An 18684-nucleotide genomic window follows, 5' to 3' on the forward strand; every position below is an offset into this window, starting at 1 on the left:
ACTTTCTTTGTGCCTTCTCACAAGTTATCCAAAAATAAAGTGACTGCATGTTGAAATAATACTGAAGCATGAATCCCTGTGTTATCCTTTTACAAATTCATAAAAGACATTCCAGAAATTCACAGAAGCTCATAAATTGAAAACAATACACATAGAAAAAAGCAGATTTGCATTTATATATGGGGCCTTTCATGACCACAGATGCCTCAAAACACTTCATAACCAATAAAAGTTCATTAGAAATATACTCACTGTTGTAGAAAATGGGTCAGCCAGTTTGTACAGAATGAGTTCTCTCAAACAGCATCACAATTATCCGATAACTGATTTCTGTCATACTGCTCGAGGGAGAAATATTGACCAGAGCACCTCCCCTGCTCGCCTTCCAAAATAGTGCTAGGGGATTTTTAGGCCCATTTCAGGAAGTAAACTGGACCTATTTTTAAGGGTTTTTTTTTTAAATGAAAGGTGACACCCCCCAAGACTATTGCATTCCTTTAGTGCTGGATTGGAGTGTCAGCCCAGACATTTATGTCCAAGGCTTGGACACAGCCTTCTGACAGAGTCAAATGTGCTACTATAGAGTGTTAGACTTGGTCTGCCAACCCAACATAGATGCCTGTTGATTGGTCAATAAATTAGGCTGTGCCAAGGCGGAAGATGAGGTGTTCTTCCTCCAGGTGTTGACGATGGAGGAGGGCCCAGGATCTGCATGTCCTTGGTAGGATGGGAGGGGAAGTTGAAAAGTTCAGCCATGGGGCAGTGGGGATGGTTGATGTGGGAGTCCCAGAGATGTTCTCTGAAATGATCTGCAAGTTGGTGCCTGGCTCCCCGATGTTGAAGAGACCACATTGAGTGCAGCGATACAGTAATTATATTGGTGGAGGCACAGGTAAATTTCTGTCAGATATGGAATGATCCCTTGGGGCCTTGGATGGCAGAAGAAGGTGCCAGGCATGGAGTGAGGGCTGGTGGGGGGCATGGATCTGACAAAGGAATCGTGGAGGGAATGGTCTTTCTGAAATGCTGATAGGGGTGGGGAGGGAAAAATATCCCAAGTGTTAGGGTCTACTTGTTGGTGGCAGAAGTGGCAAAGGATGATCTCTTGTGTCTGGAGGTTGGTGGTGTGGAAGGTGAGGTTGGTGAGGTGGGGGGGGGGGGGGGGGGGGGGGGGAAGAGGGGGGAGAAACTGTCCTTGTTATGTTGGGAGGGGTGGGGTTTAAGGACAGAGGTGCGGTAAGTGGAGGAGATACGCTGGAGGGGAAATTGCAGTCTTTGAAGGCGGCTATCTGGAATTTTCTATGGTGAAATTGGTCATCCTGGGAATAAATGCAGCTGAGGCAGAGGAATTGGGAATAAGTGATGGCGTTTTTGCAGGTGGGGGGGGGGGGGGGGGGGGGGGAGAGGTGGTGTCGTCCAGGTAGCTCTGGGAGTTCGTGGGTTTGTAGTAGGTGCCCATGGTTAGTTGGTCACCAGAGATGGAGGGGTCCAGGAAGGGGAGGGAGGTGTCTGAGATGGTCCAAGTGAATTTGAGTTAAAAGGCGGTAGTGAAGTTGATGAACTGTTCAACCTCCTCATGGGAGCATGAGATAGAGCAGATATAGTCATCGATGGAGCGAAAAAGGTGGGGGTTGGTTCCGGTGTAGCTGTGGACATTGGACTGTTCCACATACCTGATGAAGAGATAGGGATAGCTGGGACCCATGCGGGTGCCCATGGCTACCCCTTTGGCTTGGAGGAAGTGGGAGGATTGGAAGGAGAAGTTGTTAAGGGTGTGGACCAGGTCAGCCAGGCAGATGAAGGTGTCAGTGGAAGGATACTGGCGGGGTTGAAGTGAGAGGAAGAAACGGAGACCTTCGTTGTGGCGGATAGATACATACAGGGACTGGATGTTTATAGTGAGGATAAGGTGTAGGCAGCTGGGGAAATGAAAGCCTTGGAGGAGGTGAAGGGCATGGGTGGTGTCCCGAAAGTAGGTAAGGACTTCCTGGACCAAGGGGGGCAGGATGGTGTCAAGGTATACAGAGATGAGTTCAGTGGGACAGGAGCAGGCGGAGACAATGGGTCAACCAGGAAATCTTTGGTGGGATGTAGAATCAAGTGGTGCGGGTTTCGTGAATGATGAGGTTGGAGGCTGTGGATGGGAGATCCCCAGAAGTGATGAGGTTGTGGATAGTCTTGGTGATTGAAGGGGAGGTCGTGGTTGAGGGGGCAGTAGGAGGAAGTGTCTGCGAGTTGGCGCCTGGCTTCAGCAGTATCGAGGTCAGTGTGCCAAACTACCACAGTGGACTGCTTGTCTGCTTGTTTGATGGTGATGTTGGGGTTGGAGCAGAGGGAGTGGAGGGCTGCGCGTTGCAAGAGTGGGAGATTGGAGTGGGTGAGAGAAGTGGACAGGTTGAGGCAGCCTGTGTCATGGTGGCAGTTGGAAATGAAGAATTAAGGACGGGTAACAGACCAGCACGGGGTGTCCAGGTGGTTGGGGTGTGTTGAAGGCAGGAGAAGGGATCCTCAGTGGGTGGATGGGAGTCATGATTGAAAAGGTGGGCCCAGAGATGGAGAGAGTGGAAGAAATATTCGATGTTACAATATACTTCAAACTCATTATTCAGGAGCATAGAGGGATGAAGGTGAGGCCTTTGCGGAGTACTGAACATTCATCCTCAGTAGGGGGAGGCCTGGGGGAATAGTAAATGGTAGTATGGATGAATGATGAGCACTGGAGTGATGTTCTTTGAGATCAAGGGTCAACTCTTCTGGGTGATTATTAGACATGAGAGTGTTCAAGAAGCTGAAAGTTTAATTGTTAACTGACTGGATCTGTTTAACCATATAATCACCCATTCATACGGCATGGAAGCATTTTATATCAGCCAGGGTCCTCATACTGAACTGGATTAAAGAGACACCATGTGGAATGTATCTGTGCTCAAATAAAATGTGCATTAAAAAGCTGCCTGTAATTTTATTCAAAATTAGACCACAAATATGGCAGAAAAGGGAAGTGATTGCATCGTCTGAACGCCAACACCGCCACTTTTACTAGCCTGATGCTGAGGTGTGGTGCTCAAATTACTTTGGTATCTTGCTGGTGTGGCTGGATGTTTGTCACATGCCCATTTTACCAACATGTATAAGCACATGGTGACTTTGCTGGCTCATTGGACATTAATCAGAAGTAGAAACCAAGTGTGGGTTTTCTCCTCAATTCTTTACTGCCTAGAGTGGGAACAACAACCTCAGCCCTGATTAATACTTAGATCTGGGTTTTACTAAGATAAATAACAACTAGTGTAAATCTGCGAGACTTACTTCTCCTGGTCAATGTTCAGACGCAGCTGTAGTCGATTCCGTTTCTTGTGCTCGCGTGCCCGTGATAGTTCCTGTTTGCTTTCTGGAAAGATTCCACCTATGAAGCCTACAGCACTCTTCATCTTTGAATTTGGATCCAGAATGTCTGCCAGAGATCGGTCTTTTTCTGCAATGTCCCGCACCAGCTCTTCTGAAGTCAGCTCGGCAGTTGGCCTGCTCTGGGCACTTGAACTGCATCTCACAGTCTCAACTCCCTCACTGGGTTCCTGAGAAGGACTTTTAATGGTGTTGCTTAGTGGTACAGGGACAAGTTTTATATAAGTCTCAGAATCATCCCACCTTTCATCTTGCCTGTTGGCAATACTGAAGTATGACTCTCCACATCTCTGACAACCCAGATCCATCTCATTCTTTGTTGATGGCATGCTGTGTGGAAGGTAGAGTCCTTCAAAGGGCCAGTTTCTACTGCCTCTGGATGCCAACTCACCCACTGGAGATATGAACTTTTGAGTTCTAAGGAAACAGAGATAAATAGATAATGTTACACATTAGTGTTTTTTTTATTCATTCATTCACGGGACATGGGTGTCACTGGCCAGGCCTATTATCAAACCTAATTGCCCAGAGGACAGTAAAGTGTCAACTACATTGCTGTGGGTCTGGAGTCACATGTAGGCCAGACCAGGTAAGGATGTTAGTTTCCTCCATTAAAGGACATCAGTAATCCAGAAAAGTTTTTCTGACAATTGGCAATGTCTTCTTGGTCATTATTAGAATCTTAATTCCAGATTTTTATTGAATTTAAATTCTACCATCTGCCATGGCAGATTATCTGGTCACTGGATTAATAGGCTAGTGACAATACCACAAGGCCATCACTTCCCCCTTGCTGAATGGCAAACTTCAACTAAGTTGCTGACATTCAACTGAAAGATGAATAGATCCTGACATATACAGCATGATAAAACTCTATGTGATGGAGATCATAGAAATCACCAAGAGGATGACTAGGGTAGGTATCTGTCCAGTCAAGGATAGTAGTGGGAAGTTGTGCGTGGAGGCGGAGGAGATTGGAGAGACACTAAATCAATACTTTTCGTCAGTATTCACTCAGGAACAGGACATTGTTGCTGATGTGAATATTGAGTCACAAGTGATTAGAATGGATGGCTTTGAGGTATGTAGGGAAGAGGCCCGGGGAATAATGGAAAGGGTGAAAATAGATAAGTCCCCTGGGCCTGATGGCATTTATCCTAGGATCCTCTGGGAAGCTAGGGAGGAGATAGTGGAGCCATTGGCCTTGATTTTTATGTCGTTGCTGTCTACAGGAATAGTGCCAGAAGACTGGAGGATAGCGAATGTGGTCCCCTTGTTCAAGAAGGGGAGTAGGGACAGCCCTAGTAACTATAGGCCAGTGAGTCTCACTTCTGTTGTGGGCAAAGTCTTAGAGAGAATTGTAAGGTATAGGATTTATGAACATCTGGATAGGAATAATGTGATCAAGGATAGTCAGCATGGTTTTGTGAAGGGCAGGTCGTGCCTCACAAACCTTAGAGTTCTTTGAGAAGGTGACCAAGGAAGTGGACGAGGGTAAAGCAGTAGATGTGGTGTATATGGATTTTAGCAAGGCGTTTGATAAGGTACCCCATGGTAGGCTACTGCAAAGATTACGGAGGTATGGCATTGAGGGCGCATTAGAGGTTTGGATTAGGAATTGGCTGGCTGGAAGGAGACAGAGGGTAGTAGTTGATGGTAAAGGTTCATCTTGGAGTGCAGTTACTAGCGGTGTTCCACAAGGATCTGTTTTGGGATCATTGCTGTTTGTCATTTTTATAAATGACCTGGAGGAGGGGCTTGAAGGCTGGGTGAGCAAGTTTGCGGATGATACAAAAGTCGGTGGAGTGGTGGACAGTGAAGGAGGACGTGGCGGGATATAGATAAGTTGCAGAGCTGGGCAGAAAGGTGGCAAATGGAGTTCAATGTAGCTAAGTGTGAAGTCATTCACTTTGGTAGGAGTAACAAGAAGATGGATTACTGGGCTAATGGTAGGCTACTTGGTAGTGTGGATGAGCAGAGGGATCTTGGTGTCCATGTACACAGATCTCTGAAGGTTGCCACCCAGGTAAATAGTGCTGTGAAGAAGGCATATGGCATACTGGGCTTTATTGGTAGAGGAACTGAGTTCCGGAATCCTGAGGTCATGTTGCAGTTGTATAAGACTCTGGTGCGGCCGCATCTGGAGTATTGTGTACAGTTTTGGTCGCCATATTATAGGAAGGATGTGGAGACACTGGAACGGGTGCAGAGGAGGTTTACCAGGATGTTGCCTGGCATGGTAGGAAGATTGTATGAGGAAAGGCTGAGGCACTTGGGGCTGTTCTCATTGGAGAAAAGAAGGTTTAGGGGAGATTTGATAGAGGTGTACAAGATGATTAGGGGTTTAGATAGGGTTGACAGTGAGAACCTTTTTCCGCGTATGGAGTCAGCTGTTACTCGGGGACACAGCTTTAAATTAAGGGGAGGTTAGTATAGGACAGATGTTAGGGGTAGATTCTTTACTCAGCGGGTTGAGAGTTCATGGAATGCCCTGCCAGTATCAGTGGTGGACTCTCCCTCTTTATGGTCATTCAAGCGAGCATTGGATAAGCATATGGAGGTTATTGGGCTAGTGTAGGTTAGGTAGGCTTCGGTCGGCGCAACATCGAGGGCCGAAGGGCCTGTACTGTGCTGTATTTTTCTATGTTCTATGATGGCACCAGTAGAGATTCGTTGACAATTATAGCAAACACATTCTGCCCAATTCACACTTAAAGTCAGGATTTTGGGGCTCCTCAATGAGGTGAGTCACAAAGTGGAAGGTATCAAGTTTGGTTCATTATCCACTGAATTTATAATCTTAGCTGTTTTTTTTAAGATATTACAATTTGTTCAATGTCCATGAGCTATAGCATGGGCTTGAGACAGGGGAGAAGGGTTTGAGGTGGAGGAAGTGAAGAAAGGTAGCAAGGAATCCTGCTCCTAAGCAGTGCTCAGTAACCATTGTTGGAAGATGTTGATGCTGAGTGAAATACTGTGCTGGAGTTTACAGCTCCCGACTCATGCACTTTCAGCAGAAACCAGGGAATAACACACACAAAATAAGTCGTGGCTAGCCGACCACCTACAAACTCCGTTTCTATAAAATATGCAGCCTGTCAGCCATTTGAACAAAAAGGAGCAATTGAATCTGTTGATTGGTCAATAAATTATGCTGTACTCATCATGTATGGTTGGCATGTAGAAGAGGCTAGGAGTTGGTAGGTTGTTCTTTTAAACGGGAGGAACTAATACTAATCAAATGATAATGATAAAACCTTTAAAATCACTGAGGGACGAAATCCAGTTCTCATCTCCTCAGAGCCGAGGTGGTTGAGTTTAGCTTTTCTTCTGTAGGGTGGGAGCAAGCAGAATATTTTCCATAAAATTCAGCAAAAAGCACATAAAAGGTGTAGCACAGGAGGCCATTTTGCCTGTACCAGATCTTGAAAACAGCTACCAAATTAATTTCATTCCTCCTTCTCCATAGCTTACATATTCATTTCCATTAAGTTTTTAAACAAATTACCTTTTGAAAGTTATTACTCATCACTAACTCCTCTCAGTGTATTCCAGATCAAAATCACCCTCCTGTCACTTCCTTCAGCTTATCTGCTCTGAGGAGAATAGCTAGCTAATAGTATTTTGCCAAAATACCATGGGAATTAGTATGGGTATCAACGTCCGAGGGTTGTATGTACTGAAATAGTAACAGAAATCTAGTTGGGAGATGTAGGAAAATGGGAACAGAAGCCCTCGAGCTTGGTCCACCATTCTAGATCATGGCATTTCATCTTCCTCAATGCAGATAATACAGGCTCTGGCTTCTCAATCTCTCCTCAGAGGACAGGCCCATCATCTCAGGGATCAGTCTGTTGAACTTTTGCTGCACTCTTTCAACAGCAAGTAAATCTTTCCTTAGACAAGCTTCCAGAACTGCACCAAATACTCCAGGTAAAAACAATGACTGCAGATGCTGGAAACCAGATTCTGGATTAGTGGTGCTGGAAGAGCACAGCAGTTCAGGCAGCATCCAAGGAGCTTCGAAATTGACATTTTGGACAAAAACCCTTCATCAGGAATAAAGGATTAAGTAATAGCTATTGCCTATCTTTCATCAAATATTTGAATGCATTTTTCCAACTCACCACAACCAAGTTCCTCCTCATATCTTCATAATTGCCCATGTTTACATTTAAGACTCTACATCCAGATTAAACTTTATCTTCTTAATGAAAGATTCTATCATGAGAACATCTGCTGATACTCAGTACATGGTTGTAATACATTTATGTGCAATATCCATGTCAGTACAGCCATTGATGTCATTCTGTCATGTTTGTTCATACTTATTATGCTAATTTGTGCAATGCCATTTGCTTTTTGCTGGGGATATATTTCACAAAGTGGTAAAAACAATAACTGCAGATGCTGGAAACCAAATTCTGGATTAGTGGTGCTGGAAGAGCACAGCAGTACAGGCAGCATCCAACGAGCAGCGAAATTGACGTTTCGGGCAAAAGCCCAACGCCTTATCTTCACCATGGATATCCAATCCCTCTACACCTCCATCCGCCATGACCAGGGCCTCCAAGCCCTCCGTTTTTTCCTCTCCAGACGTCCCCTTCCACTGACACACTCATTCGTTTGGCCGAACTGGTCCTCACCCTTAACAATTTCTCCTTTGAATCCTCCCACTTCCTCCAGACCAAAGGGGTAGCCATGGGCACACGTATGGGCCCCAGCTATGCCTGTCTCTTTGTTGGTTATGTAGAACAGTTGATCTTCCGTAATTACACCGGCACCATTCCCCACCTCTTCCTCCGCTACATTGATGACTGCATTGGCGCCACCTCGTGCTCCCGCGAGGAGGTTGAGCAATACATCAACTTCACCAACACATTCCACCCTGACCTTAAATTTACCTGGACCATCTCTGACACCTCCCTCCCCTTCCTGGACCTCTCCATCTGCATTAGTGACGACCAACTTGACACTGATATTTTTTACAAACCCACCGACTCCCACAGCTACCTGGACTACACCTCTTCCCACCCTATCTCTTGCAAAAATGCCATCCCGTATTCCCAATTTCTCCGCCTCCGCCATATCTGCTCCCAGGAGGACCAGTTCCACCATAGAACACACCAGATGGTCTCCTTCTTTAGAGACCGCAATTTCCCTTCCCATGAGGTCCCATGCCCTCCAATGCATCTTGTCCACATCCCGCACCTCCGCCCTCAGACCCCACCCCTCCAACCGTAACAAGGACAGAACGCCCCTGGTGCTCACCTTCCACCCTGCAAACCTTCGCATAAACCAAATCATCCACTGACATTTCTGCCACCTCCAAAAAGACCCCACCACCAGGGATATATTTCCCTCCCCACCCCTTTCCACCTTCCGCAAAGACCGTTCCCTCCGTGACTACCTGGTCAGGTCCACACCCCCCTACGACCCACCCTCCCATTCTGGCACTTTCCCCTGCCACCGCAGGAACTGTAACACCTGTGCCCACACCTCCTCCCTCACCTCTATCCAAGGCCCTAAAGGAGCCTTCCACATCCATCAAAGTTTCACCTGCACATCCACTAATATCATTTATAGTATCCGTTACTCCCGATGTGGTCTCCTCTACATTGGGGAGACTGGGCGCCTCCTAGCAGAGCGCTTTGGGGAACATCTCCGAGACACCCGCACCAATCAACCAGACTGCCCCGTGGCCCAACATTTCAACTCCCCCTCCCACTCTGCCGAGGACACGGAGGTCCTGGGCTCCTTCACCGCCGCTCCCTCACCACCAGACGCCTGGAGGAAGAACGCCTCATCTTCCGCCTCGGAACACTTCAACCCCAGGGCATCAATGTGGACTTGAACAGCTTCCTCATTTCCCCTTCCCCCACCTCATCCTAGTTTCAAACTTCCAGCTCAGCACTGTCCCCATGACTTGTCCGGACCTGTCCTACCTGCCTATCTCCTTTTCCACCTATCCACTCCACCCTCCCCTCCCTGACCTATCACCTTCATCTCCTCCCCGACTCACCCATTGTACTCTATGCTACTTTCTCCCCACCCCCACCCTCCTCTAGCTTATCTCTCCATGTTTCAGGCTCACTGCCTGTATTCCTGTTGAAGGGCTTTTGCCCGAAACGTCGATTTCACTGCTTGTTGGATGCTGCCTGAACTGCTGTGCTCTTCCAGCACCACTAATCCAGAATTTCACAAAGTGTGCATGTGCAGCATTTGTTGCAATGTGACAGCAGCTTCTGGAATCTGAGAGATGCAGAATAATGCAAAATCCAAGTGCTGTCAGCTATTTCATGTTTCTCCAGAGACAGTGCAATAAATTATAAATCACAGCTGGAGATTTTTATATTCCATTTCACTGTTAACTTTCTCGTAAAAAAATTAAATCTTGTTGAAATAGGTGTAACTAGGTTTGAAACTGTAATGCTAACTTCACTATTTACTACTTAAATAAAAGGTTAACAACCTCACTGTCACTGAAAGAATAATTTAATATTTGTTTGAATGTCAAATTTCTGCATTTTAAGAAATATCACCTTTTCCAAATTTTAATGTTACGATATTAAAGCTTTCCAGCCTCCTGCTTGTCTACTGTAATCACAAGGAGAATGTGAGGACTGTAGCACCACGAGAAAGTGGTGCTGGAAAAGCACAGCCGGTCAGGCAGCATCCGAGGAGCAGGACAGTCGATGTTTCGGGCATAAGCAGTTCATCACGATACTGTAATCATAACCCTTGCCCTAATTACTCTTAACATTCTCAGTGAAAGTTAAAAATTGGATGTGAAGGGCTTCAGTAATTTTTACATCCTGGTTTTGTCTCTGTAAGAATACTTGCGAGCATGGTAAGTGATGCAGTGTTTAAAGTAGATTAGGGTGGGAGGGAGCAAACCATTCCAGGAGGATGTTTGTCAGGTCTGAAATCCAGTGGTGGGTGTGTCTGGATTTGGACGCTCAACAGGTTGGGAGGATCAGGCACAAAGAGGGGTAAGTGGTGCTTACAGAGCTGGGGATAAGGGTGAGCATGTCCAGCAGCTGGGCAAGGGGAGTCAGGTGCAGTTTGGAGATAGTGGTGGGAGAAGGGGGGTGCGAGGTCCAAAATGCAGGGGTTAAGTTGTGAAGAGGGGGTGCTTCAGATCCAGAAAAGGGGTAATGAGTGTCAGGTTAGGTGATGAGTAAAGAGGATTGGGTGTGGAGCCAGCGTAACAGGGAGCATATCCAGTGGTGGAATAAAGCGGCACTGAGCTCGGAGGAAGGAAGGATGGAGCGTCTGCTGGGGTTAAAGGGGAGTCAGACCACATTGACTCCAGAGCAGGGGAAAGGGTGGAAGGGAATGAGGGATGATGGAGTGGCTTCAGTATTAAGTAGAGAATGGGGCAGGATGGGTGAGTTGGTTCAGGTCAGGGAATGAAAGGTGTTGGATATGGAACTTGGTAAGAGAAGGTGGCACTTGTAGTGGGGCAAGGGGGTACAAGTCCTGGACATGAAAGGGGATGGGCTCAGGTGCCAAGCATTGGGAGTTGGGAGGGGATAAGGGGTGGTTGGGTATTGGGGGAGGTCAGGGTCTGGAGTAGGTGTAGTTCAGGGCATGGGAACTAAGTATGGGATCAGTTGAATAATTAGCGTCAAAAAGGGTGGTGCTGGAAGTGCACAGCAGGTCAGACAGCATCTGAGGAGTAGGAGAGTTGACGTTTCGAGCAGAAGCTCTATACCAGGAATGTCTGATGAAGAGCTTATGCTCAAAACGTCGACTCTCCTGTTCTTTGGATACTGCCTGACCTGCTGTGCTTTTCCAGCGCCATACATTTTGACTCTGATCTCCAGTGTCTGCAGTTCTCACTTTCTCTCAGTTGGATAATTAGCTATGTATTTAATTGCCTTACGTTTCCCGAGTAACTGCTCACTTAATTTCAACAGAATCCAGATTTAAATAGCAACTTTTGGAGGGTTCCAGGCATACAGGAATTGCCCAGCAGAATACTCGAGTTCCCAGGCAATTCCGTCGGAGTCTGCTATGGTAGGAATTCTACAGGATTCCCATGCACAACTCCGGGCCAATACAAAACTCAATAAATGTATCCAGCTGAGAATTTTTATTCTGTGCTATGTAGCTGCATTCTGCTCTTTTCGTTTGTGTAGCTGATCATTGGCAGCAATATCGTTAGCATTTTCCAATTTGTTCGTGTCACTCCATCAAACAGATAACATTTTATCCCTTGGATTTGCTCTGAAAATGTGTCTACATACTTACTCTGTCGCTATGAAGAGGAGAAAGCTTTTATACAATCACAAAGTGGATAATTAAATGGAAGCTTAGATAGTTGCAGGGTGCCCTATCTGTCTGAAATCTCCACATTCAATCAACACTGTGAATGCCACTATCAATTGGAATTTGAGAAATCACATGTTGTGCAGCTTTTTCTTTAAACATACCAGCAAGCTAATTGCTAAAACGCTCCCTTGTTTCACAGCACCATTTAGAAACAACATAACACAGGTCTCTTGATAGCGTGGAATGAAGTCAGTGCACGTGGTGTGGCATTGATCCAAATTGTCCATAAAGGTCTGTATTAGCTAATCACTGCTAATTGGCCTTAGAATTCATGAAAACAAGGGGAAAAAAGGGTAAATAACCAGGCTGAGCTCACTCCTAACTGCTGACTCCTGCTTTAAAAGTGTATATATGGACAGGATTAAATACAACAATTACATCAGCCAGGTTTGAATAGCCTGCTGGCACTCTGCATAAGGCCCGTAGATAAATAATGGCTATTTGTGTCAAGTGCCACATTTCACAGGTGGCAGCTGCAACCACACCCTGACAGCAGTCAGTGCCTAGAGAAGAGGAAACATCTAGAACAGGGAAAGACTAAGTATATTAATCATAAGGAGGCTCCTGATGTATTACCAAATGTGCTAAATCAGGAACAATCTGTACAAGACAGCCCTTAATTGTGCCTCATGTTGTGCATGTTCTTTAAAACAAAGCTAAAAGTTTACAAGCAATGACCGAGAATGGAACTGCACATTGCAAACAATGGGACTTTTCCTCCTCACAAATAGAGGTCACAGGTTATGAGTTATACTTTAAAAGCTGTTATCTTTAAAATACTGAGTCCTTCCAACAATCACTGATTGTTCAGATCCAAGCAAAATCAGCAGCTGCTAAAAATTGCCATGTTCTGATAAACAGCATTCTCTACTCAACTAGGAAGCATGCTGTGAAGTGAACACTTTTCCAAAAAAGATGTTCTTCTTGCTTGAAGTGGCTCTTGTTGGATTATGGCCACAAGGATACTGACACTGCAGTTTCATACACAAGGTAATACTGGGATGGTGTGGAGGCCATTCAAATGTTGAGAGTATCATAGCCAACCAACTACTTTGAACCAGGCAGCTGAGAGGAAGGGACTCCCTCATTGGAGATGACTATTTGAGGGGGGAACTGGAAGAGAGCATGGGGCAGAAAGATACTGAGGGAGAGGGTAGCCTGGCAGTCATCTTAAGATACCAGAGGACTGGAGGGCTGCGAATTTTGTTAAAAAAAAAGGAGAGACCAGGAATTTACAGGCCAGTCAGTCTAACCGCAGTGGTGGCAACATTACTAGAAAAGGATTCTGACAGGTTAGATATATTTGCAATTGGGAAACTGTCAGAAAAGAACGGTCATGTTTTACAAATGTGATACAATTCTTTGATGAGATACTCAGGAGCATTGATTAGTTTAAATGTATTTCATGTGGATTACATGAACTTTAGCAAAGTTTTGGTCAGTTCCCTCATGGCAGACTGGTCAAGAAAATAAGAGTCTATGGGAGCCAAAGCAAAGTGAAGCATTGAATGAAATTGGCAGAGAGTCAGAAAGCAGAGTATGATGGTAGAGGGTTGTCTATTTCCAGTGGGGCTCCACAGAACTCTGTACCAGGGCTCTTGGTATTTATAGTGCACATTGATGATCTGTTCTTAAATGCAGCAGGTATGAGCAAGACATTCATAGATGACATGAAATTTTCAGTTGATATGAAAATTTGTGTGGTGGTAAAAGAGAAGAATATATCAATGAACTGCTCAGATGGGCAGGGCAGTGGCAACTGGAATTCAATCTGGAAAAATGAGAGGTAAAGTATTTGGGAGGGCTAAAAAGGCAAGAGATTAAGTATGAATGGTAGGACTCTAGAAAGTACCTGAGATCAGAGGAAGTTTAGTGTGCATATCCACAGATTTCTGAAGGAAGCAGGGCAGTAGAAAAGGTGATTAAGCTGACATTTGGGATATTTGCCTTTATTAACCAAAACATAGAATAGAAAAGGTGGAGGCTGATATAATTACAATATTTAAAAGGCATCTCGGTACAAAAATAGGAAGGGTTTAGTGGGAGATGGGCCAAGTGCTGGACAAATGGGACTAGATTAATTTAGAATATCTGGTCAGCATGGATGAGTTGGATTGAAGAGTTTGTTTCTGTGCTGTATATCTCTATAACTCTAAGAGAAAGGAAGTTATACTGGGATCACTTAAAATGCATGTTAGGCCATAACTGGAGCACTCCATGCAGCTCTGGTCAATGCATAATAGGAACAATGTGATATGATTGCACTAGAGACAGTGCAAAGGAGATGCTGCCTAGTTTGAGGGTCTGAGCCATGAGGAAAGATTAGATAGAATGGGGTTGTTTTCCTTGAAACTGCGAAGATTGAGAAGAGCCTGATCGAGATAAAGTTACTTGAGATATAGAAAGGATCAATAGAAAAACACATTTTCCACCAGTCCAGGGGGTTAATAATCAATAGCATGATTTAAACTAAGAGATAGAAGGCAAATAGGCAAGTTGAGCAGAAATCCTTTCACCTAACTGGTCTGGAACTCAATACCTGAAGGAACAGGTGCATTAGAAATTCTTTGAACATTTAAGTAATATTAGGGACATTTACTTGTATCAACTGGTAAATAACATAAATCAAAAAATTCATAGCCCTAGTGCAATAGGCCTAGAGCTGGAAATAGGATTAGTCAGATCTTTGTTGACTGGCATGGACACACTGGGCCAAATGACCTCCTTATGTTTTGTAAATGTCCGAATCTATGAATACGTCACAGCAGATATCAAAATCTGTGTAACTGGCTGATTTTTCTCCTTATCCTCAGGAACTGATCATGATAACTGTAGTGGGATAATTGTTGTCTCAAATGTCAAAGCCCTAACTCAATTGAGAAAACAAAAATCAAGATAGATGACACCCTAATTTCATTTTTAGTAAAATACTATGTTTGGATATTATTAAGGTTCTGAAAGGAATGTAATTTCTGTCTATTAATATAAATATATAGACAAAAGTGAGTACTGCAGATGCTCAACATTAGAGTCAAGACTGTGCTGCTGGAAAAGCACAACAAGGTCAGGCAGCATCCGAGGAGCAGGAAAAAAAAAAAAATCGACATTTCAGGCAAAAGCCCTTCATCAGAAATGAGGCTGGGAGCCTCAGGGGTGGAGAGATAAATGGGAAGGATGGGGGGGTGAAAGGAAGGTAGCTAAGAGTTCAATAGGTAGATGGAGATGGGGGGGGGGGAAGGTAGAGAGGATAGGTGGGAAGGAAGATGGACAGATGGGAGAAGTCATGAGGGTGGTGCTGAGCTAGAAGGTTGGAACTGGGGTAAGGTGGAAAATTCCAACCTTCCAGCTCAGCACCGTCCTCATGACCCATCCCATCTGTCCATCTTCCTTCCTACCTATCTGCTCCACCCTCCCCTATCACCTTTATCTCCACCTCCATCCACCTACTACACTCAAGCTACCTTCCCCCCAGCTCCACCCCCTCCCATTTATCTATCCACCCCCAAGGCTCCCTGCCTCATTCTTGATGAAGGGCTTTTGCCCGAAATGTGGATTTTCCTGCTCCTCAAATGCTGCCTGACCTGCTGTGCTTTACCAGCACCACACTCAAACATGTAGCCTTAATACAAATGGAGCTGGGAGATAGTTAATTCTGGGTTTTGAGGGCAGGAGAAAAATATTTTTCTTTCTGAAGGATAACATGGTAGTAAGAGGTATTACAAGTGAGCTACACCAATCATATCGAAAGTAATTTCGCAATTTTGCCCTTGCCATAGAACAAAGATAGTCAATGGACAGTAAGGTTACCTTAGCAAATTATCTCTGCCACTCAAGGTGGATGAAGTATTGTTTTTGCTCTAAAATATCAAACAGTTAGTAAATAACATAACTTGAAAAATTCATAGACGAATTTTAACAAAGTTTGATCTATAGATCGGGTACAGGCAATGAACAATTCTGTTTAGAATGAGGCCAACTGTTCAAGATTGTTGTGAATTGCTTCATTTCATGTGCTGCAATTCCTCACAGCTGTCAAAACTTGAGCAGAGTTTTTAAGCAAGATTTTGGACATGGATTGGCCTGATGATTCTTGACTGAGATAGAAACTCTCAATAAAAATATTTTTTCTCCCTTTTATACTTAGAGAATCAGCCTTGCATGCAAAAGCCTCAAAGAACTGTGCTTTAATAATTAAGTCAAGTTAACAGAACTTGGTGGAGATATATAGTCAAATGAATGTCCACTTCATATTTACTATGCATTGCAGAACCTAAATCTTTCAAGTTCAGACATATCAATTTAGGATTAGAAGTAGCAGAAATGTGATGGTACATATCCTGCTTACAGATATATGGTTCATCCTTCTGTCAGGCAAAATGTTAGAGCACAAATTAAATACTGTAGTCTAATTAGGGGGTCACAATTTTCAGTCCAATTTTGAACAGAGTCTCAATAATGTTCAAATTACTTTTAATACAAAATTACCTTGATGCAGCTTCATTCTCCGAGGATTTTACCAATTTCGTCATTGGCCTCTGTGATTTATAACTATATTGGGAAGGGATCAAACGTTCACCTGGAACCGGAACAGCTGAGGAAGACACTAAACATCTTGGATCAATGAAATCTGATCTTGGATACCTGTACTCAAGGCTCGTTATGTAGTCCGCACTCAACTGTGATGGATGAGAATACCACGCTGCATTGTCCATGGCAGACTCAGGTCTTGAAGATAGATCTGAATGACCCAATGTCTCTCTATCGGAGATAAGTTCTGGCCTTTTCCAATCAATTAACGTGGGATGTGCAATCAATGCTGAATCTAATTCACAATGAGAACCTCTCCGTGACCAATATTTATCCAAATCTGGCAATTCATCTCGAGACCAATTCCAGGATTGGTATTTTTCCAAATCCGGAAAATCATGTAGTGATAGTTTCCGGGTCTGGTAGCTTTCTAAATCTGGTAATTCACGTAGAGATAATTTCCGAAGGTGGTATTTGTGTAATTCTTGTACTTCATTTTGAGACAGCTTCCAGGTCTGGTAACTATCTACATCTGTCATCTTTTCCTGTTGGGACAGTTTCCTAGACTGGTACTTCTCCAAATCTGCCAGTTCGTGTTGGGACAGTTTCCTAGACTGGTACTTCTCCAAATCTGCCAGCTCGTGTTGGGACAGTTTCCTAGACTGGTACTTCTCCAAATCTGCCAGCTCGTGTTGGGACAGTTTCCTAGACTGGTACTTCTCCAAATCTGCCAGCTCGTGTTGGGACAGTTTCCTAGACTGGTACTTCTCCAAATCTGCCAGTTCGTGTTGGGACAGTTTCCTAGACTGGTACTTCTCCAAATCTGCCAGCTCGTGTTGGGACAGTTTCCTAGACTGGTATTTCTCCAAATCTGCCAGTTCGTGTTGGGACAGTTTCCTAGACTGGTACTTCTCCAAATCTGCCAGCTCGTGTTGGGACAGTTTCCTAGACTGGTACTTCTCCAAATCTGCCAGCTCGTGTTGGGACAGTTTCCAAGACTGGTACTTCTCCAAATCTGCCAGCTCGTGTTGGGACAGTTTCCTAAACTGGTACTTCTCCAAATCTGCCAGCTCGTGTTGGGATAGTTTCCTAGACTGGTACTTCTCCAAATCTGCCAGCTCGTGTTGGGACAGTTTCCTAGACTGGTACTTCTCCAAATCTGCCAGCTCGTGTTGGGACAGTTTCTGCAATCTGTATTTTTGCAAGTCAGGTGGTGGTGGTCTTTGTGGTGGGGGCGCTTTCATCTTTTTGTTGCTGGTTAAATCTTCATGTCTATTTATCTCTGAATCATTTGGAGCAAATTTCCCTTCTTCAAACTTATTCAGCATATCCAGAGATCCACAATTAATATGGCCTGTGCAACAGGTGTGGGTAACTGCTTCCTTTTGTGGGTACTCTGGGCCATACTCAGAAAAATTCTCTGGCAGCGTACTGGTTTTGTTGGGCCTCTCCCAAGCAGACATTTCCAGTTTTGGATTGTCCCATTCGTCCTTGTTGCTTTCTTTTGAATTTATTTCAGAAAATGTTTCTTGCGAGTTACCATTACTCAGATTCTTCACCTCTCTGAAACATACCAAACATTGATTTTTAAAATTTTAATTCATTTTTTAAAGCAATTGTGTGCCTCAATTGAATTAAGCTGGCATGAGCACACAATAATTTGTTGGCACGGTTCTGTCCATATATGAGTAAAAAATTATAATTAAGGTCAAATCACTTTGATTTGTCTTAGTTCCCAAGGTTTAGTTGGGCAGACATTGCGCAGAAAAGGATAGTTCAGCCTTGTGTATTTCCACTAACGATCCCACTACAGCTGCAGTATTTGTCTAGTTTTGGAAGCAGTTTTTTAAAAAACTTGGTTTATTTATCTTTTTGCATTAGTTGGCTCCAAGATGATAAATTAAGCAACAAGCCAAGGAGCAGAAGATTCCTTGTAATAACCCTAGATCAGAAGCTGTTTCTTTTACATGATAAGAAACAGAGTTGTTGATAGGACTGCTGAGCAGCACTGAGAGGGAGTAAATTTGCTCACAACTAGCATCAAGACTCATGCTAATTGGCGTGCTGCAGGATCCAAAGCTCTCTAATTATTTTCAAAACACAGTTTTCACAGGTAACTATGACAGTCACTGACTTTGCAGCATACTAGCCAGTCTTTCAGAATGGTAGGATCAATAGTATGATCTAGGCTGAGCAAGACTGGTGGACATGTTGTGGTGAAAATAGTTATCTGAGAGATGAAGGCGGTGGCATAGTGTTAATGTCACTGGATGAGTAATCCAGAGTCTCAAGTTAATGTTCTGGTTGTATGAGTTCAAATCCGCCATGGCAAATGATAACATTTGAATTCATTAGTGAAAACAAAAAATAAAAAAAAACTGGAATCTGGAAAAAGAAATAGCCAAGGAGGAACCA

The 18684-nt window shown here is 44.2% G+C and overlaps 1 protein-coding gene across 6 annotated transcripts in view; it reads right to left on the reverse strand.

The window, feature by feature from the left end:
- The window catches only part of LOC140495879 (protein Shroom4-like), a 154971-nt gene that overhangs the window by 23306 nt on the left and 112981 nt on the right, over window positions 1-18684 (reverse strand). For 5 of the 6 annotated variants that reach the window (XM_072595099.1, XM_072595098.1, XM_072595101.1 and 2 more), the window contains 2 exons: window positions 16228-17832; window positions 3310-3822 (listed from right to left, as the gene is read on the reverse strand). In XM_072595099.1, coding sequence (XP_072451200.1) covers window positions 3310-3822; window positions 16228-17832 — 2118 coding nt within the window. The remainder of the gene's footprint in view (window positions 1-3309; window positions 3823-16227; window positions 17833-18684) is intronic. The other variant, XM_072595100.1, reaches the window with a different exon arrangement.

The sequence above is a fragment of the Chiloscyllium punctatum genome, chromosome 25 (genome assembly GCF_047496795.1).
Source record: "Chiloscyllium punctatum isolate Juve2018m chromosome 25, sChiPun1.3, whole genome shotgun sequence".
Taxonomy (NCBI): Eukaryota; Metazoa; Chordata; class Chondrichthyes; order Orectolobiformes; family Hemiscylliidae; genus Chiloscyllium; species Chiloscyllium punctatum.